The sequence below is a fragment of the Penicillium canescens genome, assembly GCF_028828765.1.
Source record: "Penicillium canescens strain IBT 15451 chromosome Unknown utg000001l_segment0_segment0, whole genome shotgun sequence".
Classification (NCBI taxonomy): Eukaryota; Fungi; Ascomycota; class Eurotiomycetes; order Eurotiales; family Aspergillaceae; genus Penicillium; species Penicillium canescens.
The window spans coordinates 1,928,018-1,955,650 of NW_026703963.1; the positions used below are offsets into that span (position 1 = coordinate 1,928,018).

The 27,633-nt window shown below is 47.6% G+C and overlaps 10 protein-coding genes across 10 annotated transcripts; 7 read left to right on the top strand and 3 right to left on the bottom strand.

The window, feature by feature from the left end:
* Window positions 1-1,396: 1,396 nt before the first annotated feature.
* N7446_000736 (RlpA-like double-psi beta-barrel domain-containing protein) lies at window positions 1,397-2,179 on the top strand (the record flags this gene model as incomplete). The annotated part of the gene is made up of 1 exon (XM_058509503.1): window positions 1,397-2,179. The coding sequence occupies one exon, from the start codon at window positions 1,397-1,399 to the stop codon at window positions 2,177-2,179; it is 783 nt and encodes a 260-aa protein (XP_058378482.1).
* A 1,240-nt stretch (window positions 2,180-3,419) lies between these two features.
* On the bottom strand, window positions 3,420-5,480 carry N7446_000737 (uncharacterized protein; the record flags this gene model as incomplete). Its single annotated transcript, XM_058509504.1, has 4 exons — window positions 3,420-4,327; window positions 4,386-5,063; window positions 5,130-5,266; window positions 5,323-5,480. 4 exons carry the CDS (start codon window positions 5,478-5,480, stop codon window positions 3,420-3,422), a joined length of 1,881 nt encoding a protein of 626 aa, XP_058378483.1.
* A 1,286-nt stretch (window positions 5,481-6,766) lies between these two features.
* N7446_000738 (putative arsenite efflux transporter ArsB-like) lies at window positions 6,767-9,053 on the top strand (the record flags this gene model as incomplete). Its single annotated transcript, XM_058509505.1, has 3 exons — window positions 6,767-6,851; window positions 6,911-8,640; window positions 8,709-9,053. 3 exons carry the CDS (start codon window positions 6,767-6,769, stop codon window positions 9,051-9,053), a joined length of 2,160 nt encoding a protein of 719 aa, XP_058378484.1.
* A 588-nt stretch (window positions 9,054-9,641) lies between these two features.
* Window positions 9,642-9,937, top strand: N7446_000739 (uncharacterized protein). The gene is made up of 2 exons (XM_058509506.1): window positions 9,642-9,853; window positions 9,922-9,937. The coding sequence occupies exon 1, from the start codon at window positions 9,648-9,650 to the stop codon at window positions 9,771-9,773; it is 126 nt and encodes a 41-aa protein (XP_058378485.1). The 5' UTR covers window positions 9,642-9,647; the 3' UTR covers window positions 9,774-9,853; window positions 9,922-9,937.
* A 260-nt stretch (window positions 9,938-10,197) lies between these two features.
* On the top strand, window positions 10,198-10,662 carry N7446_000740 (Monooxygenase FAD-binding; the record flags this gene model as incomplete). Its single annotated transcript, XM_058509507.1, has 3 exons — window positions 10,198-10,276; window positions 10,327-10,487; window positions 10,513-10,662. 3 exons carry the CDS (start codon window positions 10,198-10,200, stop codon window positions 10,660-10,662), a joined length of 390 nt encoding a protein of 129 aa, XP_058378486.1.
* Window positions 10,663-10,674: 12 nt separating this feature from the next.
* On the top strand, window positions 10,675-11,043 carry N7446_000741 (uncharacterized protein; the record flags this gene model as incomplete). Its single annotated transcript, XM_058509508.1, has 2 exons — window positions 10,675-10,768; window positions 10,841-11,043. 2 exons carry the CDS (start codon window positions 10,675-10,677, stop codon window positions 11,041-11,043), a joined length of 297 nt encoding a protein of 98 aa, XP_058378487.1.
* Window positions 11,044-11,440: 397 nt separating this feature from the next.
* Window positions 11,441-13,435, bottom strand: N7446_000742 (sphingomyelin phosphodiesterase; the record flags this gene model as incomplete). The annotated part of the gene is made up of 3 exons (XM_058509509.1): window positions 11,441-13,102; window positions 13,155-13,241; window positions 13,301-13,435. The coding sequence occupies 3 exons, from the start codon at window positions 13,433-13,435 to the stop codon at window positions 11,441-11,443; spliced, it is 1,884 nt and encodes a 627-aa protein (XP_058378488.1).
* Window positions 13,436-18,520: 5,085 nt separating this feature from the next.
* On the bottom strand, window positions 18,521-20,462 carry N7446_000743 (Major facilitator superfamily domain general substrate transporter; the record flags this gene model as incomplete). The annotated part of the gene is made up of 5 exons (XM_058509510.1): window positions 18,521-18,545; window positions 18,607-18,690; window positions 18,754-18,872; window positions 18,952-20,175; window positions 20,226-20,462. 5 exons carry the CDS (start codon window positions 20,460-20,462, stop codon window positions 18,521-18,523), a joined length of 1,689 nt encoding a protein of 562 aa, XP_058378489.1.
* Window positions 20,463-21,449: 987 nt separating this feature from the next.
* Window positions 21,450-23,495, top strand: N7446_000744 (sulfatase family protein; the record flags this gene model as incomplete). The annotated part of the gene is made up of 5 exons (XM_058509511.1): window positions 21,450-21,783; window positions 21,854-22,335; window positions 22,395-22,890; window positions 22,953-23,074; window positions 23,136-23,495. 5 exons carry the CDS (start codon window positions 21,450-21,452, stop codon window positions 23,493-23,495), a joined length of 1,794 nt encoding a protein of 597 aa, XP_058378490.1.
* Window positions 23,496-24,284: 789 nt separating this feature from the next.
* N7446_000745 (tetracycline-efflux transporter) lies at window positions 24,285-26,354 on the top strand (the record flags this gene model as incomplete). Its single annotated transcript, XM_058509512.1, has 8 exons — window positions 24,285-24,510; window positions 24,559-24,695; window positions 24,748-24,830; window positions 24,891-24,988; window positions 25,037-25,157; window positions 25,223-26,063; window positions 26,124-26,229; window positions 26,287-26,354. The coding sequence occupies 8 exons, from the start codon at window positions 24,285-24,287 to the stop codon at window positions 26,352-26,354; spliced, it is 1,680 nt and encodes a 559-aa protein (XP_058378491.1).
* Between the last annotated feature and the right edge of the window lie 1,279 nt (window positions 26,355-27,633).

The window sequence follows — 27,633 nt, forward strand, 5'->3', positions numbered from 1 at the left end:
AACCCAAATATTAGGATTATGCTAATATAGAACATACACAGCATAGTCCAAAATTACCTACGTCTCCAAGCCAAATGCAATCCCCTCAACCCCCACCCCATCCCACGGACTGGCTGATCGGCAGTGAGTGGAGCAAAAAAGACTGGACAGAAGCAGCAGATATGGATCCTAACCAGATTCCTGACGTGTCTCTACCATGTCTCAGGCCCTATTGGTGCGACAGGGTCTTTCCCTCTCGGCTGGACGGGTCTAGAATATGGCTTGCATATAGTAGATCATGTTGTATTTGCTAGGGTGGTGGTGAGTGGGGGGTTCAAGATGTAGATGGTACTTGCGTGGATTGCTTTCTGGAATGGTTTGGAAGGTCGTTTGTACTTTCAAATCGGGATTGGGATTTAGATTAGTGCTGGATGTGGTTGGAGTTATGTATGTACATGTGAAGTGGGACGGTACGGGTATTACTGTGTGCCCTGCGTTGGGTAGGGCTATAAGGGGTTGGGACATAGCTTAGGAGGGTGTTTGTAGGGGGAATTTGTATGAAAGGGATTGACCCAGAGGTTCATTGCCATACAGTCTAAATATGATTCCAACTCTACAAATTGACTTGACAGATCGGCACTATTTCCCACTAAAAAATGCTCAAAGAAGTCCAGACCGTTAGGTGGAGCGAGGGCTAACCCGCCATGCCCGCGTCGTCCACCGGATTGGCTTGGACTGCTTGTCTTACAGGTACAGGCACACACCAATCACATCGTCAGACAAAGCTGCAGATTCTGACCAGTCCCCCTGCAGGTTGTGAGGTTGTGAGGTTGCGAGGATACGAGACTGGAATACACGTCATTTGCAAGGTGACTGGATGTTAGAAGTCGCAGATAAAGGGATCTGCTGGAGAGTAGGAACCAAGTACTATTAGTGTACTGTAGGCGGATATGGTATCCCTCAGAATTTTATCCCATCAGCGTGGCTTGATGGGTCTGCCAGGTACGGAGGCGACTGTGGCTCACCGCACTGCCCATAGGCTCGAGAGATCTTAGCGCCAGGAACAACTGGCATTGTTGTACAGCTTTCAATCAGGCTCCGGGGAATCCGGGATCGGGTACTGATGGTAGACGAGGAATCTGCATGCGAAGATGTGTAGTTGTGTAGACTGGAAGATGGAAGATGGAAGATGGAAGGGAAGATGAAGGGCTCCTGGCTGAAGTGGGTCCTGGCCTTAGGCCCGATCCCATATATAACTTCCACTTTCTCCCCTTCTTTCTTTCTTCTCCTCCACACGCCTCAACGGTCCATTCCTTCCTTTTCTTCAATACTCACACTCCTTTTGAGTTTGTCGAACATACTGCTGTGCAGTGATCAATCATTTAAAATCCACTCATTTGAGATTCAAACCTTTACAATGGCCCCTATCACCAAGACTCTCGCCCTCGCTGGCGCTTTCTTTGCTCTGACCGGCTACGCCGCTCCTGTGGCCAAGCGCGCTGTCGTTTGGGAGACCGTTACTGACGTCGTCTGGACCACCGTCGATGTCACCACCACTCTCTACCCCAACCAGGCTCCTACGTCCACTGCCACCATCGTTCCCGTGAACGCTGCTGCGGTCCCTACCACCCAGGCTGCTGTTGAGGAGAAGAAGGTTGAGCCTACCACCACCTCGGCCGTTGCTCCCGCCCCCGCTCCTGCTACCACTGAGCAGGCTGAGACCACCGCAGCTCCTGCTCCTGCTCCTGCCACCACCGAGGAGGCTGAGACCACCACTCCAGCCCCTGCCCCTGCTCCGGAGCCCACCACCTCCAGCGCTGTCCCCGCTACCACCCCTTCTGCCAATGTCGAGACCACCGCCAGCACCGGCTACACCGGCGCCTGCTCCTTAAGCTCTCCTTGCGACGGTGACATTACCTACTACGACACCGCCACCACCTCCACCAACCCCAGCTCCTGCGGCACCACCAACGACGGCACCACCGAGAACGTCCTGGCCCTGCCCGTTGGCATCATGAAGGACGGTGACTGCGGCAAGTCCGTCACCATCGAGTACAACGGCGTCACTGCCACCGGTACCGTCGTCGACAAGTGCATGGGCTGCGACGACAGTTCCATCGATCTGTCCCGCCACCTCTTCGGCCAGCTTGCCTCCATGGGTGCCGGCCGTGTCACCGGCGCCAAGTGGTACATCAACTAAGCGCCGCGTCGATCGTGCGTTGACATTGATAGGCTACGAGCAATGGGTACATCTCTGGTAGATGGAGCAAGCGAAAACGGTCTTGACGACTCTTTTCTTTCACTTTGATTTTATGGTTCTCACTTGACATTTTTTACATTTCTTTCCCAGCCTCCGAACACTCTCTTGGAGAACTGGGCCTTATTATTACCCTTCTTCCACTCACTTTCACACATTTTTTGCCCTTTGCGCGTGCCCCTAGCGGGCCGCCTTCACTATTTACATCTGCCTTCTTCACCTTCATGTTGATAGAATTTCTTCCCTTTGGAGTATCTTCGGACCTCTCTTGTTCAATACCACTGATGGACCACCCATTCGACCATAAAAAAGACAAAAGCTTACCATCGCGCATGCTGGCAAACGTGGAATGATCGATCTCTTGATGAGATCTCGTTCTATGCATTGCGCCGGAGAGCAATGATGACTACGATGACCATGCTCGTGCTACGAAGATTTTCAAAGAAAAGGAGAATGGATCGGCGTATGCAAGACGAATACGAGATTTTTGACTCAAATTCGTTGTCTTTCACTTGTTCGTTCCAATTGGCGTAGTCTTTCGAGTATCATTACTATGATGTAGTTCTGTTCATTGTGTATGCGTATCCCCCCTTTCCATATTTGAGACCCGAGTCTCACCCAGACAAAGAACTGCGCCGAGGTAGGGCGCCGGACTAGTGAAAAATATTCCAATATTGGTCCATGCGCCTGAGACAGTCGTGTCTGCGCCTCGCTCTTGGCAGGGATCTTCAAGGCGCAATTTCGGGATTTGTTGCTGCTACGGAGTACTACGACTCGTGCTTTTGACTGCTATGGGTCTTGTGCCGCTGGCTTGCTTATTATACTGGGGACTGACGTAGGCAGACATCTACTGTATAGTATATGGTGGGTCCTCTGTCTTAAGTTATATTCAAAAGACCTATGCGTATGCCCAAATATCGCCATCATTCAAGGCAGTCCACCTAAGATGGATGCCAGTGTTCCTCGATGTCTAAATAGTACCAGCCGGCCCATTAATCAAGGATGAGTACTTTCTTCATGAAATGCAGTATTATCTATAGAACATTCTATATATACATACCAATAATACACCGAACCATCTACCCATCCAAAACCCAAGTCATCAAGTCATAAAGCGGCGTAGCAGTAACGTTAACCCATAAACCCACCATATAAGACCCAAACCAAATCCCAAACTAAACCTTCAAGAACCCTCATGACTAGACACATGTATCGTCGGAACAGTCTGCACCCCAGACATAGTAGGAGCAGTAGTAGAGGGGCTAACATCCGAAACAGAAGTAGTCCTACTCCTCCCCTCAGGTGTCTGACCAGAAACAGGACTCAAGTTCATCCTCCACTCACTAATGGCCGAGTGAGGCGACGGAGGACACCCCAACAAAGAAGATCCAAACAGACCCCCCTCAGGCTCGGAATTCGAATGCGACGGACGAGTCACCGAGCGTGGCGGGGGTCGGACATGAGCTGGTAAGGATGAATGACGAACCGGGGCTGGACTGCGACTGCGATTTCGCGGCATCTTCGAACTCCCTTCGCCATTATCCGAGTCCCGGCTTATACTCATGAAACTGCCTGCTCTGGAGCGTCCGTCAATGGGCGTCGGGGAATGGTTGTAGATACTTATATCCTCGGCCAATTTTGGGTTCCGGAAATTTTCGCCTGGCGTTGTGGGATATGTTGTTCGTTCTTCTTGTTTGAAGCCTGATTTTTCGGTTTGTTTGGCTGCTTTTGCGGTGATCGCTGTGCTGACTGTGTTGAAGAAGCGGGCGACTCGTCGTCGGCCGCCGACGTCTGTTTGGGTTTGGACTGTGGGCGTTCGTGTTGGCGTTGGTAGTTCGATTTCGGCGGCTTGGCCTTCTGTATTTGTGCCTGAGTCGCGCCGGGAATTATTGCTGGATTCTGTGTCGGAGGATATAGCGCAGCCTTGACATTTGCTGCATGTTGTTGTTATTACCATTCGGGGTTGCTGGGATTCTTGTTGGTTGTTGTTGTTGTTGTCATTGTTTCCTTCTGCGTCGATGTCGGCTGAGACTAGGAGGTATAGAGATCCGAACACAGCGAGACCTGTGCCGACTATTGGTGCCCATTGGCCTGGAAGGGCAGTGTTAGTAGCTATCTAAACAAATCATCTCAAGGGTAGCTGACTTACCTATACTCGCTATCCGCTCTGTTTGATAATACACCGGCCCACTCCAAAAGTTCATCTCTCCCTTGACAAGAATGAACATGACAGCTGCAGCAAAGATTGGAATCTCAATGAGAGCCAGCCAGCTACGTATCTTCTCAGTAATGCCTGTCATATGATTGAGAGTAGCCCCATTAGTGCCCTCAATAGCCTCATCAGGCTTCTTCTTCTCCCCACGAGAGAATTTCTCCCAGTTAGCATCCATGATCTTAATCCACATAGAAACCAATTGCAAAATAGCTGGAACACAGCACGCAGCGGCGAGAAGGGTTGTGGTGTTAAAAGTCAATTGAAAAGGCGTTGGAACCACGTATATATTGTCGGCGGAGCCTTGACGCAAATGTGAGATTGGACCATCTTCCGGAGTGCATCTCATACTGCAGTTTGCCCCGTATGGAAACTTATTCGTTGTTGCCCACTCGATACCCCCTTGGTCGTTATTTGGACAGACGGTGGGTTCGAGGCGCATAAATTCCACTATCAGGCTTAGAAGCCCGGCGAGAAGAAGGACTGTCCATAAGAAGATCAGATCCCGGCCTGGGTTGTTGAAATAGGTTTGGGATAGGCGGACAGTTGCTGGGGCAGTTAGGATGCCTATTGCGCATAGTTGGAAAGCACCGTAGACGTCCATGTCGACGGCTCCTGTAGAATGTTAGACACTTTTACCTTTATAAAGATGTGGATTATTCTCCTGTACTGAAGACTTACCATCAACGTGCAGCACTGCTAGAACAATTCCATGTAGAGCGGCCACAGCGGGGAAAAGTAGCACAGCAGCCAGACAGGCATTCCGAATGAATTCCACCTTCCGAGCAACCACACAAGCTGCAATCAAGACATAATATCTGTAGCGGTATCAGTATATGTGGATAACACTGCCATACCACGGTGGAGAACATACAAAACGCGGGTGCCGGGTCCATACTGACCAGAGACCGGCCAGGCGCAGACAACCTCAAGGACTGGAACAACTCCCGTCACATTAGGGGGCGATGCAAGGGTAGCACGATGCACAAGATCGTTCGCTAAGCCGGAGGCAAATTCAGGAATCGCTGGCATTGCATGTTATCCGCCTCCGACGGCGACTTAGAATAGAGCAACCGAAAAGGCATATATTAAAGAGGTGTTCGCCTGTCACGTATGACATATATGACATACGGCGTGGTATCAGAGAGATAGAGATAGAGGGAAGAGAAAAGTAAAGAGCCTCTCGAGAGGTCTTATTCCTGCAGCAGATCGTCCATCACTAACAAGTCCAGAAGGGCGCGCACCCGGGTTCGCAGGGTGTTTCGTCAGCAAGAGCCTCATTCTCGGATTTGTCTACCTCGGTCTACCTGGGATTGGAGAACTATCGATGCAAGCTAAACCATTGAAGCGGGCAATGTCCCCGTGACGGGTATTCGGGCGTGCGCAGCACGCTAGGCGCAAAATACGAGACGGGGCAATGCCAGCGTCCCCCTGATTGGTAAGTTGGGCTTGGGCTTGCATAGCGCCCAGTGGCTGTGTCCACAGAGTAATTTGTGAGTTGCGGTAAAGCCGCAAGGGATTAATGGGAGGTCAGGGAGGAAAGTAGGAAACGAGAGACAGATTATATAGATGATTTGAATGTTTGGACTGATATTGGACAACCATGGGTCGATGTGAAGACTGGAGACGTGCGGGGCAAATTCTCCCATAGTTAGCCTCTTAGCATGACTTGTCTAAGCCTAATTTTACGCTACTCACACTCTCCTCGCTTTCTCGTGCTCGTTTCACTCTTTCTGATTGCTCCTGACGTCCGTGCTGCCTCTGAGCCTCAGCCCAAAAATCTCTGCTCCGGCCCTATCCCAGTCTTTTGTAGCACTAGGGACTGCTGGAACTTCATTGCTTCGCCCGCCTTCTAGTACAACTTTAAAACAGCCCAACAATCACTCTACTTTGATCACGGAACTCGTGCCCACAGCCCCAGTCTGGCATAAGCTCCAAATAGAGGCCGCACTCCTATTTCTGCCCGGTTTAAGTCGCAGAATATTCTTAACCTGCCGAGGATACTATGAGGGGCATCCTGTCACAGTTCCCCACATTCCTGTCTATTTCTTGATTTCCCGGCAAGGAGAGAGATCAAGTGACAACATTGCTCCGGGTTTTGACAAAAAGCCCAGAGGCACCTCCTGTCGTCACTATTTTCTCGTACGGAGTTGCAGAAAAGAAATGTGTCTGCCATAGGCTTAACAACTGGATCTTGACATGCGAATTTCCGTTGTCCCTGCATTTCGGCAACTGACTCGGCGCTTGACCACTAGTACCTAGGTACATGCAAAGCTGAAGCCCACGCGACCTTCAAGCAGCCCCAAAAGGAGAACAAAATGCTCAAAATGGACGAGGATCTCGATACATCAAAAATCAAAAATTGGCGATCAATTACTACTCTAATCGTTTTCGTTCTAACTAGTAAGTGACCGGCGTTGCACCGTAGGATTGACACTAACCGCTGTTTCGTGGCTCTACAGATATTATTGTCCTTTTCCCCTTCCATATCCCCATATACCTACCTCGATGGCTTTCCAACATATTTGTGGACTCGCTGAGCGCCATACGCATAATACCTCGCCGAAATCGTCCTGGATACAATGAGAAAGAAAGCTTCTTCGTGAGGTTTCGTTTTCCGCTGAATTTCATCACGGCACCATTGATAGCAGATCTCTTCCTTCTAGCTATTCAGGCTATTGGTCGACAAGAAGTACACGATGGAACGCTCGGCGCAAACCACATCATGCCCATCGACATCATGGCATTCTTCCTCACACTCGCATATATCGCAATCTCGATCGATGCCTCTGGTCTGATCAGATGGCTAGCATTCAAAGTTCTCGAACGTGGAGGCAAGGTTGGCCACCGACTCTTCTTCTACCTGTATGCCTTCTTCTTCGGACTTGGTAGTTTCATCGGAAACGACCCTATCATTCTATCCGGAACAGCCTTTCTCGCCTACATGACCCGGGTATCAAGCAATATCGTTCACCCCAGAGCATGGATCCATAGCCAGTTCGCCATAGCAAACATCGCCTCTGCAATCCTGGTATCTTCAAACCCAACCAACCTCGTGCTTGCCGGCGCCTTCCAGATCAAGTTCATCGTCTACACAGCAAACATGATCGTGCCAACAGTTGTAACAGCCATCGTCATATTCCCATTCCTGCTCTACATTATCTTCGCCGATGAATCCCTTATTCCACTCTCGATCAAAATGCACGAGCTCTCCGAGGAAGATAAACTCAAAACGCCTGTCAACCCAAATATCCCCCACGCCCGAGGCAATGCCGAAGAAGAAGAGGACATGAACAACGCAGAAGGAAAGAAACTCTCCTTAGAAGAGATCATGAACCCATTCTTGGACAAGAAAGGTGCTGCCTTTGGAGCCGTCATCATGACCGCCGCACTCATCACACTCCTTGCAATTAACGCATCGAGTCAAACTGGAGATGAAAAACCCGTCTTTTACGTGACATTGCCCGCTGCATTTGTCATGTTCTGCTGGGATGTCGGTTCTGGCTGGATCTATCGCCACGAGACACGCGAGATTGCCGCAAAGGGTCGACGGGATGTCGAGAATGCACGAGCAGAGCGGGAAATGCGAGAACGGGAGGAATCGCAATCTCCAGATATTCTGGGACTGGACCATTCAGAGCAGGATCTGTCGGGTCTGCCGAGGCGCACTGAGCGCACAGATGATGAGATATCACTGGGGGCTGCGGATACAAATATCGACTCGAAGACTTCGACTTCCCACCCAGACTCTGGGACGCCGTTGTCAGTCTCTGTGCTGGTTGACAAAGAAAGGTTCCCAGATCTAGAGTCACCTGGTGTTTCCTCGTTAGACAATAAGCGGTTGGCTCTTGCATCTTCCCCAGAACCACTGGATTCGCGACAAACGACTGACACGACTGATGAGGAGAAGCGGGCATGTCCTTATCAACAAGACGGACCACCCACGCTAGCCTCTCTCTGTGCTGATCTCTACCGCTGGCTCCAGGAGACATTCCCGACAGTGACTGTTGTAGTATCCCACATGCCCTTCCCACTAGTTCCTTTTGCGTTCGCAATGTTCGTTCTTGTGCAGGGATTAGTCACCAAGGGTTGGGTACCTGTTTTTGCATATGGATGGGACCATTGGGTAAATAAGACCGGAACTGTGGGTGCTGTTGGCGGGATGGGATTCCTATCTGTGATCCTATGCAATGTGGGTTCCGTTCACTATAACTCGTTCTCTCTGCGTGTGAAATGACTAACCTCACTCCCTCCAATTAGTTTGCCGGAACAAATATCGGTACTACAATCCTCCTCTCGCGCGTCATCCAAGCATGGCAAACAATCCACGACAGAAACAATATCCCTATCAGCGAGCAGACATTCTGGGCGACTGTATATAGCATGGCCCTCGGTGTCAACTTTGGTGCTTTCAGTACTGCGTTTAGTGCCTCGTTGGCTGGCTTACTGTGGCGGGATATCTTGTCGCGGAAACACATTCGGGTTGGCAGTTTGGAGTTTGCGCGCGTAAATTTGCCCATTATTGCTGTTTCTATGGCCGTGGGTTGTGCTGTTCTTATTGGGGAGGTGTATGTTGTTCGAGGGACTCAGCCGTATAACCAGTAACTATGTTACATGTGTACGGTGTACGAAGGGTTTCTTGGGAAGCGGGTTAGACGTTTTATAGATTATGATGCTTTACATGCTGGTCTGGGTTTCTCTTGTGGCTTGACGAGCAGATGATTTTATGAAGTCAATGAATCCGTTTTAAGGAGTCGCGTTCATTATCAACTGGTAAGTTGTAAGTTTTTCCCCGCTCATTCCTTGCAAGTTATATTTTGCAGCTTTGTTGCCTCTCTTTTCAGCAGCCGATGTGACACTGAGATCTCGACAAAAGATGCTCTCCTAACCTATATTTCACAGAGGCTTCATAAATATTATCTTTCACTGCATAAAGGTTAGTTAGGCAACACATCGATTAATCAACCCCAAATAGATACATTGTATTTCGCAACTAAATCATCGTCCCATATCCACGAGATGCGGGGCAATGGGGCAACGGGGCATTCCCAGCTCGCGGGATCCTATAGTTAGCGAGTTACCATACATTGTCCTCATTCTAAACAGTTTCAGACAAATGGCGTCGAAAATCGTATAGTGGCTGAGCCTTTCTTGAAAGTAAATCACCCCTCCAAAACATATTGAGATTGCCAGATCCTAATGAGAATTCAGCAGCCTCCAACATACCCGAGCAATTGTCTCGCCTTCCTAAATCCCCTAACCACAGCAAAAGACCCCCAACCCGCGAAAGTCCCCCTAAACATCATAGACGTAGCGCCGGCCTAGGCGGACTCGTAATAGCAATCGCAATCGCAACTTTAGGCTATAAAGTCACAGTCTATAAGCAAACTAAAGATCTAAAGGAAGTAAGCCTCACCGTTTACCTACTATTATTAACCTACATACACATTCTTAACCCCCAGTTACTATATAGGTCGGCGTAGGCAACTAAACCCTGTCTAATTCAATAAGACTCCTAAGCAAACTCGGTATAGACCCCTACCTCAAAGAACACGTAACCGAACTAGAAGCAATATCTATTAGAAGATAGCAGACCGGCTAAGTGATCAGGTTTACGCGGTTGATCCCTAATTTCCGGAATTTGTATGGTGCGCCGTACTATATGATTCACTAGGCGGATTTGAGGTCTACGCTTTACTAACGGGCGGCGGATTTAGGTGTTCAAGGTAGGTTTGGTGCGCGGGTTACTATGTACGATCGATGTAGAGGAGAGATTGGACTTAAGAATTGGGAGTATATAAGGGGTGATTTGATTATTGCGGCTGATGGTATATACTATATTTGGAGCTAAGCGATATGAAGATCTGACTTTTGGCAGGAGTGAACTTGGTTGCGAGGACGATTCTTGAAGAGAGTGGCCGTTCTTCTTTTGAGAATACTGGGGTTGCGGCATATCGTGCTACCGTCGACGTGGAGCGCATCAAAAATGACCCGGAACCTTCTTGGTTGCTCGATCGACCGAGTCTTAATTTATGGTTGGTTTGTGTTGTGTCTAAATTATGAGGACTCGGTTGACTTTCTCGTTAGGGTCGGTGACCAGCGACATGTTATGACATATATCATTGGAGCTGGCAAGTCGTTCAATATGGCTCTCTCGCATCCAGATCATAGTGACCCGTCGACTTGGGATCAGGCAACTGCTCTGGCTGATTGAAAAGACTATCAAATGCCCACTGATCAGCGGGACTTCTTTATCTCGGTGGGTCAGTGGCAAGGTCGTGATCTTGGGAGATGTAGCCCATGCCATGCTGCCGTACATAGTCTCAAGGTAAGAACTTTCATCCCTGAAGAGCTTGAATATAAAACCCCAAGAACCTATTAACAATACACAGGCACAGCAATAGCAATTGAAGACGGCGTAGCCCTAGCAAGATCCCTGTCTAAAATCGAAAATGCAACAGAGATCTCCAAAGCACTGAGTATATTCGAGGAAGTCCGCATCCAGCGAGCAGGATTGATGCAAGAGGCGAGTTCTCTGAATGGAAAACTCTGGCATCTGGCATTTCCCAGATGGACCACTTCAGGAAGCCCGTGATGCTGCAATGAAGCCGGAGACGACGGGGTTGTAGTTTAGTCATAGTCTTAATCAGTGGAGTGATCCTGCAACGCAGATGTGGTGTTATGGGTATGATGCTGAGCTGGAGATTGATCGTGCTTGGGCTGGAACGGGACGATCATAGGTTGGTAGTTCGGATGGAGTTTTACGTTTGGACTTATAGAAACAGATTTGATCGCGGTTTAGTTGATATCATACACAAAGCAGAGTAGTCGGAGGCGTGAAACACTATCATCTTGTCAAACTATGACTAGACTATCCATATTGATTAAATCTATCAATCATGAGATGACCTTGTTGTAACATTGAGCACTTTGGAACACCCTGGTTGCAACACCATAGCATCCCAGCGACACTCAAGCAAGCCACATAAAGATCAAGCCTCGGCCCTGACCAGACCCCTCTCCTCAGCCTCACGCACATGCCGAGCACGATAAGCAATCTTCCCCAAAAGCGTCGCCATCCCAGCATGATCACACTCAGGACCAGACACTTTCTCTCCCTCCAAGGGAGCATCTCCAGACCCCTGATTACGCTTATTGATACTAATATTAAGACCAGGCTCCGGCTCATGACAGTTATGCTGTGCATCCGCAGCACGAAGCGTGCAGAGCTCCTTTTTCATGCAGTCGCCAGTACAAGCGGCGATGTTCCATCCCCGATTACGCCTCGCCCAGAAGTCCTGGAAGATGGAGGGATCTTTCTCCATGGTGACGGTGACGTTGTGCCAGAAGGCAGGGGCGAGTTCTGCGGTTGAGTCTGTCAGGGGAGGAGAGAGCTTTGAGCCGTAGGCTGCTTTGGCGGAGTAGTAGGGGATCCATTCTGGTTTTGTCTGGTAGGATGGATCGCTGATATTGGCGATGTATTGAGTAAAATCCAACACGCCGTATGTGACGGGATCAATCTCGTAGACGCGGAATGAGGGAGGACCAGAGGTCGGTGTCATGGATGGGGCGATGTATCCCATTGCAGTTGCGGTGTCCCATTTGCGGTTGTTGTAATCTGAGTATGCAATTTGGAATTCGTCCATGTGTGTATGGCCGTAGAACAGACCGGCGATTGTTGCTTCGTATCGCTGCACGATCTGGTCGAAGTATTGTGAATAATCGCGGAAATGATCGGTAACGCCGGATGGGATGTGTGAGATTAGCCACGCGCGCTGGCCTGCATCTTCGGCTGCTTGTAGCTCCTTGATGAGCCATTCGAATTGTCCGTTTGGATCTTTTTCCATTGGGTCTTGGTACATGTAGAAGTTGAAATTGTAGTAGAAGATGCTGTTGTAAGAGATGATGCGCAGGTTGCTGTTTGGATGGATGGCTGAATACGACCCAAATTCATTTGCAGACTTGACGGACGGAATGCCTGTCAGGGCATACCAGTCTTCGGCGAGCGCGTTATATGCAAACTGGGCGCTGTCCTTGGTCTGGATATCATTTGGGGGAAAGAGATTGACCGGTGCCGTGTCATGGTTTCCTATGGCAGCGTACACCATACCAAGATCCTTCTCCATCTGGCCGTATGTATCATTGAATACTTGCAGTGCTTCATCCTGGCCAACTAGCCAGATATCGTGAGCTACCACGTCGCCGGTATAGATAGAGAACTCTGGGCCGATCTTCGCAATGGCTGCGTTCATGCTCTCCTGAAGGATGTGCGGTGGATCGCACTTGGTGTTTCCAAATGGACCACAAGGGGTTTTAGTGATTCCCGGGGCATCCTTATCTTCATAGACCCTGCAGCAGATGGGCTTGGAGCATTCGTAGCTGGCACCAGTTTCGTAGAAGAGATCCACGTGTGTGTCACTGAAATGAACGACCTTGATTGGCGACTCACCGCTGGGCGGTGGTCTGGTAGTGTCCGGCTTAGATGAAGGAAACTGCAATGTGCGAGAACGAACCTCAGGATACTGGCAGAGTCCGATCAGACTAGCGCACATCGTCCTGGTAGCGTGAGACCCGATGTGCAAATTCTGGAAAGCATCATGAAGCGCAGGGCCTTCTTTCTCTATGATTCCACGGCAAACATCCGGATCTTCGACCTGTAGTTTGGTCAATATGATTTGGTGAGGCGCACTCAGAATGTTGACATACGCCACTGAGATTGCATAGGCCGATGAAGACATCGATCATAAAGCCCTCGCCAAACCCGGAGACAAGCTTGAGACCACCCAAGAGAGCCTGCAGGGTAATTCAGGTAAGCCTTTTACCCAATGGTTCATGTGCCAGGATGAACATACCTGGCAGGAACCGCAATCCACAGCATGTTTGAAGTCATCCCAGATAGATGAGATGAAGCTCTCCGTGGAAGCCTTTGAAGTTTCGGCGTGAGCTCCAAAGGCCAAAAGGCTCAAAATTAACAGAATCACTCTCATCTCGAAGATGGTTGGAATTTCCAGACTACAATGGGTGAAGGAAGAGAGTCAGAACACTCCGCACCTTCCGTGGAGGAAAGTCCACATTTAAGTATCAGCCAAGAGCAGAGGCATTTAGTATATTGAACAAATGGCCTGCAGCTCGCTTAGAGATGGACCTGCAGCTTTGCAGTTTGTTATATCATCAGCTCCATCACGATGCTCTTTCATGTGATGAACATAGTGAGACATTGCTATGGACGGCCCGGGGAGTATGCCCGAATTATTAGCATATCTACTCAGAAGAACGCATTAAAGCATAAAAGAAGGCTCGCATGAATAAAGTCGGGATTTATTACCAGCCGATCAGTTGCCCGAGAGGGGTTCCAGCAGTTTTATACTGTGAATAGAGATGCAGCCAAGGGACTAGAAGTCGCTAGTGATGGCTGCTTGCAACGTTGCAGGCCGAAGCCGTTGATCTCGGGGGTTAGTTATATGCCGTGGATATCTTGGCATGTTCGCCTAGACTCGGAGATGTAGTCTCGGAGGCCAGGGTCCAAGCCATGTCATAGCTATGCTGAAACGATATGTTTATGCATAACCCATATTTTAGTGATAGGTAAGATCATTATCAGCCTCATCTGACATCTGACATGCCAAGCTCATCTGGCGATCTGATATGCAGGAACAAAGAACAGATGATCCGGTCGGGGTGTCAGATTGAGAGTTGACCGAATGCTATAAATTATGACACATAGCTACATGTTATATTCAATCATCCCACATTGGTTCCAATATTGTCAGCCGGCGGCAGTCGCAAAGTGGTAGCAACAGAGTTAAACACTCCCTGCTAATGTAGTGTTAACGTTAGTTGCTCCTAAAGACCCAATGTTAGTTGTGATATAACACATCTTAGCCTAAAAATGGCACCCAACCTACCCCCTTAAAATGCCGCGGGGTTTTCGATCAACTCCGAAGCGCCACTTGCATCACGCAATGCGAGGATCTCACTAGGGAAAATAGCTGGCCTCTGAGAGTCGGTAAGTCTTTGATGATTAAGAGTCTATTCGTACGAAGACACTATCCTAGAGAAAAGAAGAAAGAGAGAAGGAGAGGAGCGAAGCTAATCAACAACAATACACAAACGTACTTGGGACGGTGTTCGAATATGAGAACCACACCCATCGGTATTACCTCGTGCAATAGTACATTCATCAATTGCAAGCCTTGAAGGCGTAGTGCTCCCGTCATATTTGAAGTACAGTGCTTGTGCGAGACATAACGCAAATTCTGACCTCTGTAACTCAATATCTGCTCACTAGAGACGCAAAGAAGGCATTCCAAAGGACGCATAAAAATTAATCTGTTGACTGGCTTGCGAAAATCGGTTGAAATACAATAAATCTCCTTGAATGTACAGCCCACCAGAGAAGAGCTACCTCCCACTCCTTCGGGCTATCTCTAGCCCGAAGTTGCCGTTGGTCAACGGGGTCGCTGTAACTGTGGGACTTGCGACACAACTTCCAGCCCGTTTAATATTCCAATATTTTGTATATCACACTCTACACCGCCTGCCACGTGGGTCACGAGGTGACCACGTGGTATGTGAATCCCAAGAAAATGATTCGCCGAACCCGTCGCTTATCCTTATGTACCGTGGGCTAACATGCTTGGTTAAATCCAAGATCTGGTAGAATATGGTACGCCCAGAGGTGGAGAAAAGCGTATTTTTGCAGTCTCCCACAATTTTCTATACAAGGTACGACCCATGGCGTATGGAAGTACATGGAAGTGTTGACCAAGGGGCGCAAAATCGACAACTCCAGAACATATTTTAACCAAAGGATCTAGCGGAAATCAAAACTTGCACAGTTTAGCTCCAATTGGCCAGCGATAAAATAGAATAGCGCATAAAGATGTAGGCGTCATAGGCGTCATACACTCCCGTGGCTACCTAGCATAATTTTCACAAATTGCTAGGTAAAATCGAGAAAAACCTCATAAACAGAGGTTCACGATGTACCGAAGGGAAAAGTAAGCAGAGAAAAGAGGATTTTGATATTTGATGAATGGCAACGAGATAATAAAGTTCTGCGCCCCAATAGGAAGTCTCATTACGCCTATTTTATACTGATGAGAACATCTAGTGAGGGTTCAGCAGAGTCCTACCAAATTTGTGCCGAGAGCCTATCCACTGGAGTCGCATGAATTGTGTAAAATGATGCCTTTGGCTGTAAGCCATGATGCTCTCATATTCTGGGATCTGGCGAAGCTAGCTAGAAAAGACACATAATTCTAGAAACAAAAATCTGGAACCCTTCACTCTATTGCTTCACTAACGCATTTGGCATGAGTCAGCGGATAATCTCAGTAGCAGCAGTGGTACAGGATTGACCTCCACCAACCGGATAGTCTTACCACGGTACATAAAACGTAGGCGTCTTTGTGTGGCGCTCGGTACAGTAGGCGTTGACATGACGTGAGAATTCGCCAACCCATGGTTATCTCGCCCCTCTACAAGATTCCTTTTCGCATTCATTGAAACCTTCTGGAAGCTTTTATTTACCAGTCCCGATTGCCGAGATTTCATCTGTCACCATGGACAGTAAGAGACGCCATAAATTCTAATTATTGTATGAACCAGTAACGTTTAACAGGCATGATGCTGGGCGACAGAATATAGGTACAAGTACTTTCCCCTGTTTAAGTCGGGACAAAGACATCAAATCGAAAATTTAGACCTTCAGATATCTTACTCGATCAGCCCCGCCAGACGAATCTGTGACTGCGCGATATGTGTGTTTTGGAGCAAAATTCGACAAAGAGAAGCAATCGATATTTGCTAAGATCATCATGCTCGGAGAGGCTCTTAGATGGGAGCAAATGTTATCTCCGGTCTGATACTAACACCTCATCCTCGCATTCGGTAAACATCCTATTTACACTATCACTAAGATGTATGCTAAGACTGACACTGCTGAGTAGAAAGTTGACCATAACCAAACCTCTGGAAGTGGAACGCAGAACAAAAATGTGAACTGTCGCGCAATTGAGGACGACTTCCTTATTTTGTGCCGCCGATTGAATCAAGCGAGAAAAGACCAAAGAATCTTGAATATATGCATGGAACAAATTGATGCTGGCTGTGATATCAAGGGAACTGGCGCCAGTGGGTCGTGTCCGCTTGACCAGATTTCTAAGCGGCAGAACGAAGATATTGTTTATCTTGCTACTAGAAAAAGGGCTCAATGGAGATATATAGATCGTTAATCCTCGTTGTTTTCGATATTCCAACCCAAGAAGATGAAGCAAAGATAGTACTCCAAATAATGGAGATTACAATTCCTACAACACTTGGATTAAAACTGTTGTAATAAGCGAATAATGCTCGGGCTAATGAAAAACACTATAAACGTTGCTTATTAGTACTATAATTGACCAAAGATTTGATGCTGTCGGGAATGTCGTTTCGAAATCGACGTAAAGAACGTTGAGATTATGAATTCGAGTGGAGTCGCGGTACTGTGTCCCCGAAAGATACGACAATTTCGCCAGAAAACAGCAGGACGAAGGTTGTTAACAAGGCAGGGAGGAAACGCGGCCGGAGCTCCTTCCATGCCCCCGGGTTCGGGGTAGAAAACAGCGTATTGGCCGTGACAAGACCCTGATTGCAAAGTAATGAGCAAGTCGGTGGAGAGCTTCAAGAAGATTTGAAAGAATGGAGAGAACTTCAAAAGCACAGTTATATACATCAGAGACTTATTTCGTTTTCTACCGCGCAAGACTTCAGCCTTGGTTGCCATCTCCAAGCATCGTTCGTCGGCACGAGATAAGTTCCTCAGAATGCGGGAATCTAAATTGTTGTTTCCTTGGTAAATCGTCACTTCAAACATGGAAATGTCGTGGGACTCCTATCTGCTTCTTCATTGCCAAGATGAAGCTAGGTTCCGCTGACTCAGCGGGGGTAAGGGTTTCAAGCATCCAAGGTTCGCTCAAGGACCAGCAAATCATCTCATCCGAAGGCTTGATTTTTAATTTTCTCTCTATACGGATGGCTGCATTGTATTTCTGGGTCCATTGACCTAGTACCATACCTACTAGATCAATTATAACCTACCACGGATTCATTGAATTCGCTAGATTAACTATTTTTGCTCTCAATTAAAGACTCTCGATGCGCCCTTTTGGCAGGGTAAACGAGAAGCCAGCTGGAACTTTTATACAAAATGGAATATGTTGCAGTAAAGCTTCTAGCCTGTGTCTACGGTGCTATTGAGAGGTTGAAGCTTGTAATCTGCGCTATCTGTACATGACCATCCAGTTTAGCTCTTCTGTGATCACCAGTTTTTCAGTCCCGAGTCGGATGTAGATTCCCCGTGCCCGCAATTAAAGCCGCTGAGTAAGGAGATCCGAAGTGTATGCGCGCCGAGCCAATCCAGGGAATGAGAAAAAGCACTGCCCCCCGAAGATCCTGCTCGTACCGAAGTGCCGTTAATATGTACAGATCAACGGGGATGAACGGCAAAGGTGGTCCAATATTCCTGAGCCTGCCAAGCCTCCGGAGAACATTCACACCCCGGCACTGGGACCTCCGGTCTTTGAAAGCCGAGTACTATATACACCATCACCGGATTATACTATGAACTCCCCAAAACCTCCAAGATTTCGACTCGAAACTGCCGGAATGAGAAACTATAAAGGCAGCTTTGATCACGACAGTTTCAAATTCATTCACCAAATGGACCGAGGCTTGTTACCCCCTTCACCATGCATTTGTCCACCGTGTTAAAAGTTCACCAGTACGCTCTTGGCTACACAAGCTCAGGCCGACTTACACTCTGGCTTTGACTTCAAACCCTCTACCGTCGGTCTTCAGAGGGCTCGGCTGGTAAGAAGCATGCTCCATATGATTTTGTGCTTGGATAATATCCGAACTTCTGGACGCGAAGATTGATCCACTCGAGAATTAATATGATGCAACTTTTGACGTTGTCCAATTCACTCCAATATTGCATGTGTGAGCAGAACCTATAGTAGTCTAAGAGAAATGTGATCCTGAGTTCCCGTCTGTTGATTGCCACAGGCCTTTCAAAAGCGTCTAGAGCTCTAACGAGCGAAGCGAAAATCAAGTCTTTGGAAAGCGTTAGCAAAGTGACACTTTTGGTCGTTATGCCGATGCCATGATATTTTACCTTTTATTGGTTAATTCTGGGTTCTCACGTAGGTAAATTTCGCGTTGCTCGCTGGTCATTGCATCCCACGTTGCGGCATTTTTTCTACATAGCTGTCAGCAAGAACACCCCATCCCTTCTTGACTCATGGCAAAGCGATCAATATACCTATTCCAGAAGTCGTAGAAGAACTTCCCAAACACAAAAAGGGCCATACTGACCACAGCTAACGCGATCAAAACTTTGTTCCCGTGTCTGTAATATGGAGCATCCTTGGCTTGGTATACCTTTGGAGAATCATTAATATATGCAATGCGGACTGCGTTCTATGGAACGCAGAACGAGGCAGCTCTGAAGGGGACTCACATTAGAACTGGCAATACTGCTGAGCTGCACAGACATGTTATACAATGCCGTAGCAACAGTTCTAGTTCGTACGGAACCGGCGTTTCGGGAGGCCAAAGCCACCACGACGGGATGGATACTCGGGCCTCCAACGAGAAGCGTAAACACTACCCATCGCTGCCATGGCATACTTCGCTCAGGGAGTAACTCCAACGCTATTAGCAGAGCTAAGTTCCACAACTCAACACCAGCACCCCAGAGTAAGCGTTGATTAGTGCGCTCCGCGACCCAAGTGATGGCTGCCATAGTGATAATCCCAATAACAGACGAAGGAATAACCAATAGATTAGTCTGAAAAGTCGTAAACCCTTGCGATCGTAGTTGTAGCGTTAAGTAATCCCCCGCTGGGGTGAAAGGAATTGCCCAAATAAGTCCAAGGGAGTAAATCGGCCACATATGGAAATCCTTCAGTGACGCCCATAGCCGCTTTGGTGTCACCGCTTGTCGATTATGCATACTCCCCTTGCTAGGGTCATCTCGAATGACTCTGTTGACGATAATTTTCTCTTCATGCTCGGTGAACCATCCGTTCTTTCCGCGCAACCATCCTTTCGTTTGTACGGGCGATGCAGGCATCCAAAACCCGGCGATAATTCCGATAACGCCGGTCACCAAACCCTCATAGGCAAATAGGTATCGCCAGGATCCTCCTCCATGGGAGTCGGTAATGTGGAGGAAACCAAATGCCATGAATGCCCCCACGATTGTTGCAATTGTGCAAGAGATCCAGAACCAAGTAAGTCTTTTGGGAAGCTCATTAGATTTGTAGAAGAAGGAGAGGAAAAGGATTGTATCGGGGATGCTATCATATGTTGTAAGTTTCCTGTCGACGTAGAAGAGGGGAAATAATACGTACAATCCACCCTCTATAAGCCCCAGCAAAGCTCGAAGAGCCAAATAGGCACCTCGCCCTTTCAGAAACGCATGGCAGGCGGCAATTAGACTCCACAAGAAAATCTGAGCGGGAATCCAACGGTCGGGGCCAATCCTCTTAGATAGTAGCTGAGAAGGCATCTCAGCTAACAAGAAGCATACATAAAAGACGGTTTGGCCTAGATTGAAATCGTTGCTGGTCATATCCAGGTCTTGGAGAAATGTACTCGATAGTGCCTGGCCAATATTCCCTCGGTCAAGCTGCAATGCGAAGAACGTCAGACAGGCAAAGGTCAAGACACGAGCGTCGATCTATAAATTAGGTGAGTGTCTATACAGAGTTGGGCTCTAGAGAAACCTACCTTTCTGACGATCTTCTTCTCTTCTTCTTCTGTCCATTCAAACTCCGGGTCCCATCGATGAATTCCCTCATAACTGTCAATTGGCCGGTAATGGTGATGACCCTCCCTCGTCTCAAAGGCTCCTGCTTGATATTGTTGAATTTGAGACCCTTTCTTCTCTAGGTCATCTCCAATGCTTCTATCTGGTGATCCTTGATCAACAGATACCTGCACGGTATCTTGTTTCTCAGCAGCCATGATTCTCTGTTCCGCGAATTAATAAGACACCAAGCACGAAATGGTTTCAACCTATGGGCATGGCGAAAGTTCTTGTCATGGTTTGTTTATACTTTTATCACTAGGCAAGAGTACTGTTTGAAGGCTGTATTCATGCAATTCTGCTCAGTGAAGGCTTGCAGCAGCCACATGTCGTGCCTGTGGGTATAAATGAGACAATTTCACCAAGAATCATCTAAGATTGGACTAAATATCTTGGCCATATCTTCAAATCTTAGACACCGCCAGGAGCTTGTCTTGCACTTGCATCTTCTGATAGGCTGGTGTTCGCAGTAGCGCTTATTAGACTGGAGTATGGCCGAGGGAGCATATATTGCCCTCTGACGTGCTAAGACGCAATCTCGCTAGCAGTCTCCAGTATGAATCCTGTACCACTCAAGTTCTGTAGACTATCTGGTGTCATTTAGATTTTCGGGCAAGTCGTTCGTATCGGATAAAAGCAAGTGAGACTTGAAGGAGAACAAAGATTAGATTGTCCTTGTTAAACATTGTATTTAGGATGCGATCTCGCCAAGCAATGCCGCACTGTTTTCGGTAAATCTTCGGCCAAACATCATTATCATGATCAGAGTTCCGTTCCTAGAGCTTTACGATTGCAATGCGCTCAGGTAAGTTGACCACCAAGCATCTTTTTGGCCCTAATTAATTACCCGCTGAGTCTCCGCGCCCCAGGTGGAGTGTGGGGTGCAAGAGGACATTAAATGGGCCGGCAGAGATTGGTCCCACACCTGCAAAGTATGCTAATATTCCGTGGAAAATTCCGATACGCCAAGATCATACATGTAGCTCACGACATATCGGTTAAAAATAACGTGCTTCTTCTCATCGCCGCAAGAACAGATCAGAATTATACATTATGTAAGGTGATGAGATATTCCGATTTCCGCGGATATTTAAAGCGTGGATAAACCTCAGATGCCACAGAAATCGAGACAGAAGCAGAACAAAATGGTGGGAGCCTCGTTCCTTGGTAAGCTAATTGTCGCGCTCAGTATAGTGCAAAGGTCATGCGCACATGGATATGACGACCAACAGCAACCAATTCTTGGGGCCAGCCCAAAGAACGGCCAACCAAACATCATCTTTATCCTAGTCGATGACCAGGATCTGATGCTTGACTCGATATCTCATATGCCTCAGTTGAACAAACATCTAGTGCAGAAGGGCACATTCTACCGCAATCATTTTGCCACCACGGCGATCTGTTGTCCATCGCGGGCCAGCCTTCTGACAGGCCGGCTGGCTCATAACACAAATGTTACCGACGTGAATCCTCCGTATGGTGAGCAGAAGTTTTTTTAAGATTACTGAGCTACTTCATGAGCTTCGACTTTATATCTAATGCTCTGTAGGTGGTTATCCAAAGTTTGTTGAACGTGGATTCAACGAGAACTACCTTCCGATCTGGCTTCAGAATGCGGGCTACAACACTCTTTATACTGGGAAGTTGTTCAATGCACACACAGTCGATAATTACAATACCCCATTTCCCAATGGCTTCAATTCGTCAGATTTCTTGTTGGATCCATACACTTATTCCTATCTCAACGCAACATACCAACGCAACTTCGAACCGCCCGTTAGTTATGAAGGTCAATACACCACGGATGTCCTGAAAGAAAAAGCCTTGGAACTATTAAACTCAGCCACCAACGGCAAAGCTCCCTTCTTCCTCACTATTGCTCCAGTAGCTCCTCACTCAAACCTACAGACGAATGGCCCTATTGGGCCTAGTGAGGATCTGAATTCCACACCACCAATCTCTGCGGAACGCCATAGGCATCTATTCAAAGATGTTAAGATACCGCGTACCCCGAATTTCAATCCTGATGAGGTATATCTCCAGCCCGTTTACAAGTGCAACAATGCAATGTCTAACACGAGGGTAAAAAGCCGAGCGGTGTAAACTGGATCAAACGCCTACCGAAACAGAACCAAAGCAATGTCGATTACAATGATCACTTTTATCGCTCAAGACTACGAGCTCTACAGCCAGTGGATGAACTCATTTCCGAAATCATTGACGTCTTGGAGGCCAGGCAAATACTGGACAACACTTATATCATCTACACTTCAGATAATGGGTATCACATTGGACAGCATCGTCTCCAGGCGGGCAAAGAATGTGGGTTTGAAGAGGATATTCGAGTCCCTCTTATTATCCGGGGTCCTGGGATAAGAGCAAATCATGATGAGGTGGCAATTACTACTCACGTTGACCTAGCGCCGACGATCTTTGAGATAGCTGGTCTACCTCTTCGTTCTGACTTTGATGGTACGCCTATGCCATTGAAGCAGACATCGGAGTCAAATGATCAGCCACGGCATGAGCACGTCACTGTTGAGTTCTGGGGCTTGGCCGTCGCAGAGGGGAAATACAACTCTCTCGGTAATTATACTCTGTGCTAGATTTTCCAAGATCTAAAACTGACATGGCTCTCTTCGCATCAGGACCTGACAATCCCCAAGTTATCCTGAACAATACGTATAAATCTGTTCGTATTCATAGCAGCGAATATGATATCTATTACTCGGTGTGGTGCACGAACGAGCACCAACTTTACGACCTCAAGGTGCGTGTATCTCTCAATCGCGAACCCGATGCTACTAATGGAGCTTTGCTGATTTTCAAAGACTGACCCATACGAGCTGAACAACCTTTATCCAGTGTCAGATCCTCGGAAAGGCTCTAGCGACATCGATTGGGAACTTCTCGGCTTCCCGCTCACAAAAGTTATTGAACGTCTGGATGCGCTTCTTCTTGTTCTCAAATCATGCCAGGGAAAGTCCTGCATTCATCCCTGGGACGTATTACACCCCGAAGGAGATGTCCAGTCTCTTGTGGATGCGCTAGGCGTGAAATACGATGGATTCTATCATGCACAATCAAAGGTCTCATTCAGCCGTTGCGAGTTTGGTTATCTTCTTGATGCCGAGGGGCCTCAAACCGCTTTGACCTACAGGAATGGTATCGAGTGGCATCACTGGGTTTAGATTACAACCCTTTTGTACTTTTAACACAACCGGTTCATGCTTTGAATATCTTGCAAATATAACCCAAGCCCTCAGGCTCTCGGGGCAACTGACTGATGCCATGGCTCCCCTTTAATATGCTGTCGCGTCGCAGTGAGAACCCGGACGCCGGCGAGAGTAATAGCAATGTTGTGGTTGGACATTCGGAGAGCCCTTGTTGGATGTACTTCATCAGTATAAAATAGGCGTAACTATGGCATCTGAAGATGGCGCATTCATGCTGCAAATACAAGCAGGAATAAATACTCTATGCGAGGGTAAGTAAATCACAAGATCCGTTAACATCATAGGATGGACCTTAAAAGAAGCACGTTATCGTTAGCCGCTATGTCGTGACCTACGGGTCCAATTCTGGCGTACTGAAGGACCCGCTTCTTCCACAAAGGAGCGCACTAACACATACTGCAGGTGCCGGAGCCAATAAGTTTGGAGACAGCTACTACAGTATGAGAACAATTCCTCTAAAATGGCATCATTTGCATCTTTGCTTCGATTTATATAAAATTCTATGTCACACAGTTACAGGCGAATTACTGTACGGCGCAATGGAACTCCCAGAACGCGTCTCCAATTAAATCTTGGACTTATTGGGCCTTCTACTCTCACTTTTTTTGATTCCAAGGCCCCCCTTCGTTTTAATTTATCTTTCCAGAATACATAGCAAAATTCTTTCGTTTTGTTGCTATAATTAGTGATTTTGGCCCTCACATTTACACCACTTTTCACACCCCCATAGTCACAAGAGATACCATGGCTACTTCCACCGACGATACCACGCCTCTTGACCCAGATCGACAACATGAAGGGAGCCCAGATCAATCATATCAGACATTTAACCAGACGCATTTATTGTCGGGCACGCAGAGATGCCCTTCAGTCAACGACGAGGAAGAATCAATCGATTGCACCAGCACGAAATACACCAGTGGAAAATTATTGGGTAGTGTTGGCAGCATTATCGTGGTTCTTTTATTTGGTTAGAGGAAAAACTGAGATTTCGCAGCCCTGACACTGACATCAGTAGGTGAATTCGTTTCTAATGCGGACTCGACAATTGTGATGGCCGCCGCAGGTTCGATTTCGTCTGGATTCAACAGGTTACAGGATGCAAGCTGGTTGGCTACGTCTTTTGCACTGGGTGCTGGCGCTGTACAGTTGATTGTATGTCTCCGTATCAGTGATCCAATGTGGCTTCTGGACTAATCGATTTCAGTACGGCAAACTCAGCATTATATATGGCCGCAAGCCGGTTCTTCTGGCGTCGTATTTTCTTCTTGCGTTGGGTTGTGTTATTTGGTGTGTTACGATCACTGCTTTTTTACTGTTTTTTGGTAGCTAATCATAGGGAAATTATAGTGGTATCGCACCCACGATGTCAATTGTCATCATTGGGCGCGTTATCAGTGGCATGGGCGGGGCGGGAATAATGACCATGGGCTCAATAATCATCTTGGGTACGAAAACGCTCCTGTTTTGATAAGACCATACTCACAAAAAATTAGATGTCGTTCCTAAAAGGGATTTCGCCAGTTGGAGAGCAGTTGTCAATATTTCCATGACCCTGGGCCGTAGCATCGGCGGCCCTATAGGAGGATGGCTCACAGATACCGTTGGATGGCGATGGTAGGGCTAGCATTCCATTTTACCTTTGTAATGCCAAACTAACATCGCATCTCTCTTTCAATCAGGGTTTTCCTTTCTCAAGCCCCTCTACTTGGATTTGCCGCAATTATTGTGATCATTTTCCTAAGACTTGCACCCCGTTCAGACACCGTGGAAGGGGATCTCCGACCCTCAGTTCGCCGAATTGACATCCTAGGAGCCATACTCTTAGCCAGCAGTGTCGTTTCATTTACCCTTCTCATTGATCGCGGCGGAAACGTCTTCGCCTGGTCGTCTAAATATGCTCTCATGCTTGCAGTTTCCGGGCTTTCTTTTCTTGCAGCATTCGCCTACTATGAGAGCTATATGGCATCAGAGCCAATCTTCGGCTTACGAATCCTTCGTCTTCCCAACGTTTCAATGTGCTATCTCATCAGCGTCCTGCAGACTGCAGCTCAGTCAAGTATGATGTTTACTATACCACTGTATTTTCAGGTCACTGCGGACGCCCCAACGACCGTTGCTGGCGCACACCTTGTTCCAGCAGTACTGGGCAATGCAATCGGTGGGTTGGTAGCAGGATGGTTCATTCGACGTACCGGCTACTACAAGCTGGTACTTTTTGTGGCAGGAATTGTGGCATCTATTACCTACCTTTTGCTCTATTTGTTCTGGGACGGTAATACCACACCGTGGCAGTCACTGTTCATCGTTCCTAGTGGAATAGGTACCGCATTCGCATCTGCTGCCTCGTTTGTTGCCATGGCAGCTTTCTTGGATCCCGAGGAGATCATAATGGCAACTGGTGGATATGTGCTCCTGTTCAGCATTGCAATGACCGCTGGTGTAACTACTTCAAACTCAATACTAATGACTACATTTAAAAAGCAGATGCTGAAAGATCTCAAAGTTCCAAATGCAGAGGAGGTGAGAAATTCTCTAGTGTTCAACATGTCTTATTCATGTCATTCTAGCTAATATTATCAGATCATCCGTGGCTCTTTAGCCAATACTTACTACATCTCGGGTCTTACGGGAGAGATTCGACATATAGTTGTGAGGAGCTATGTAGCCGGACTGCGACACACATACCGTAAGTTTTTCTGAGGGTGTTAATGAGAGGATGCACTTTTTATCTAATTTGAGTTAGTTTTGTCGCTCGCCCTTTCACTTGGGGGATCGGTCCTGGGCTTCACAATTCGCAACCACAAGCTCTAACGTCGCATCGACACCTTCGACTATACAAAAGTGAATGATTTCGATACAACCGATCACTATTGAAACAGTGTCGATATAGCTGAACTTTACTGGAGCGGCGGGCGTTTAGTCTTAGATTTCTATCTAGAAAATTGTCTTCAAAAGTATTCCGTGTTCAACCGAGTTATTGGTATGCCATTAGACTGCAGAAGAGCATATCCAAAACAACGAGGAAATGGAGTGAATTTCCTTGTTATTCTTCATTCGAACATCTTTCCATTGGCGAACCAGTCGCCTCTACAATGGTAAGTGGCATAGCTGTTCATGACAAGTTGAGGCAGTACTTGGCCGGCTTGGTTAGACTGAGCCCTCGTTTTAGACCTAACTGATGATCCGCTGTTCCCCTCCTTTACGTGGATCATTAGTTGACGCAAGGACTGACACCAAGCCTACAACGGCTGACAGTCCCGCCCACACAATAATAAGAGCAGCTCACCACTAACCATTGATCAAAAAGCTATTTCAACTGATTGGAGAATCCCAGTCGTTCGTTACGTTATCTCCAGCCTCCAAGCTATCACCTAAATGTTCCCAACATATACTAGTGAAGGATATCAAGTAGACAACCGAGGTCAACAACTAGTGTAATCACTGGAGCTTATGGTCGCGATGAAAGTAGGACTTCCAAGCGCAGATATCTTGTCGTGTCAACTGTTGGACCTTTTGCGACGCATTTTTGGATGACTGTTCAGCCTGTGGAGTTGAGTGTTCAAGTAATAGCATATCTCTCTCAGGCATCGTAAAAGCAGCTTCAGCATGCCAAAAGAGATGATAGCATACCAGAGCTTTGGCCGGCTGGGAAGGCTCAATGCAGCTAGGCCAAACCATACAAGAGCATGCAGTGGAGAGGACATTGATACGAAGACAAAAACTCCGTCGAAAGAATCAACAGCGCAGAGAGTCCCTCTTGAGTGTCTGGTTAGTAAACCGGTTACTGCATGGACATGCATCTGCCTTAGCAGAATAAGCGACCAAGAGCCTTAGCTAATCTTTGTTCTCGTTGCTCATTTCTTGAGCTCCGGGGGGGGGGGGGGGGGTGGGCTCGAACGCGTCGGGGGAACAGAACTTCACGTCCACCCATCCACTGCGACTGGGGATCACTTCCTGGTTTTCTCGTCCGCAAACGAGTACTAATGAAAGGGTATATGAACGGCACAGTGAAGGGTCGGTATGTGGCTAAAGCCGGTTGTAAAGTAAAGGGCTCTAGTTTTTGCAGGATAGAGCCTGCCAACTAAGTAAG

Bases quoted from the DNA above. Each gene is read 5' to 3' on its own strand.
- N7446_000739 (XM_058509506.1), top strand. From the start codon at position 9,648: ATGAGAATTCAGCAGCCTCCAACATACCCGAGCAATTGTCTCGCCTTC.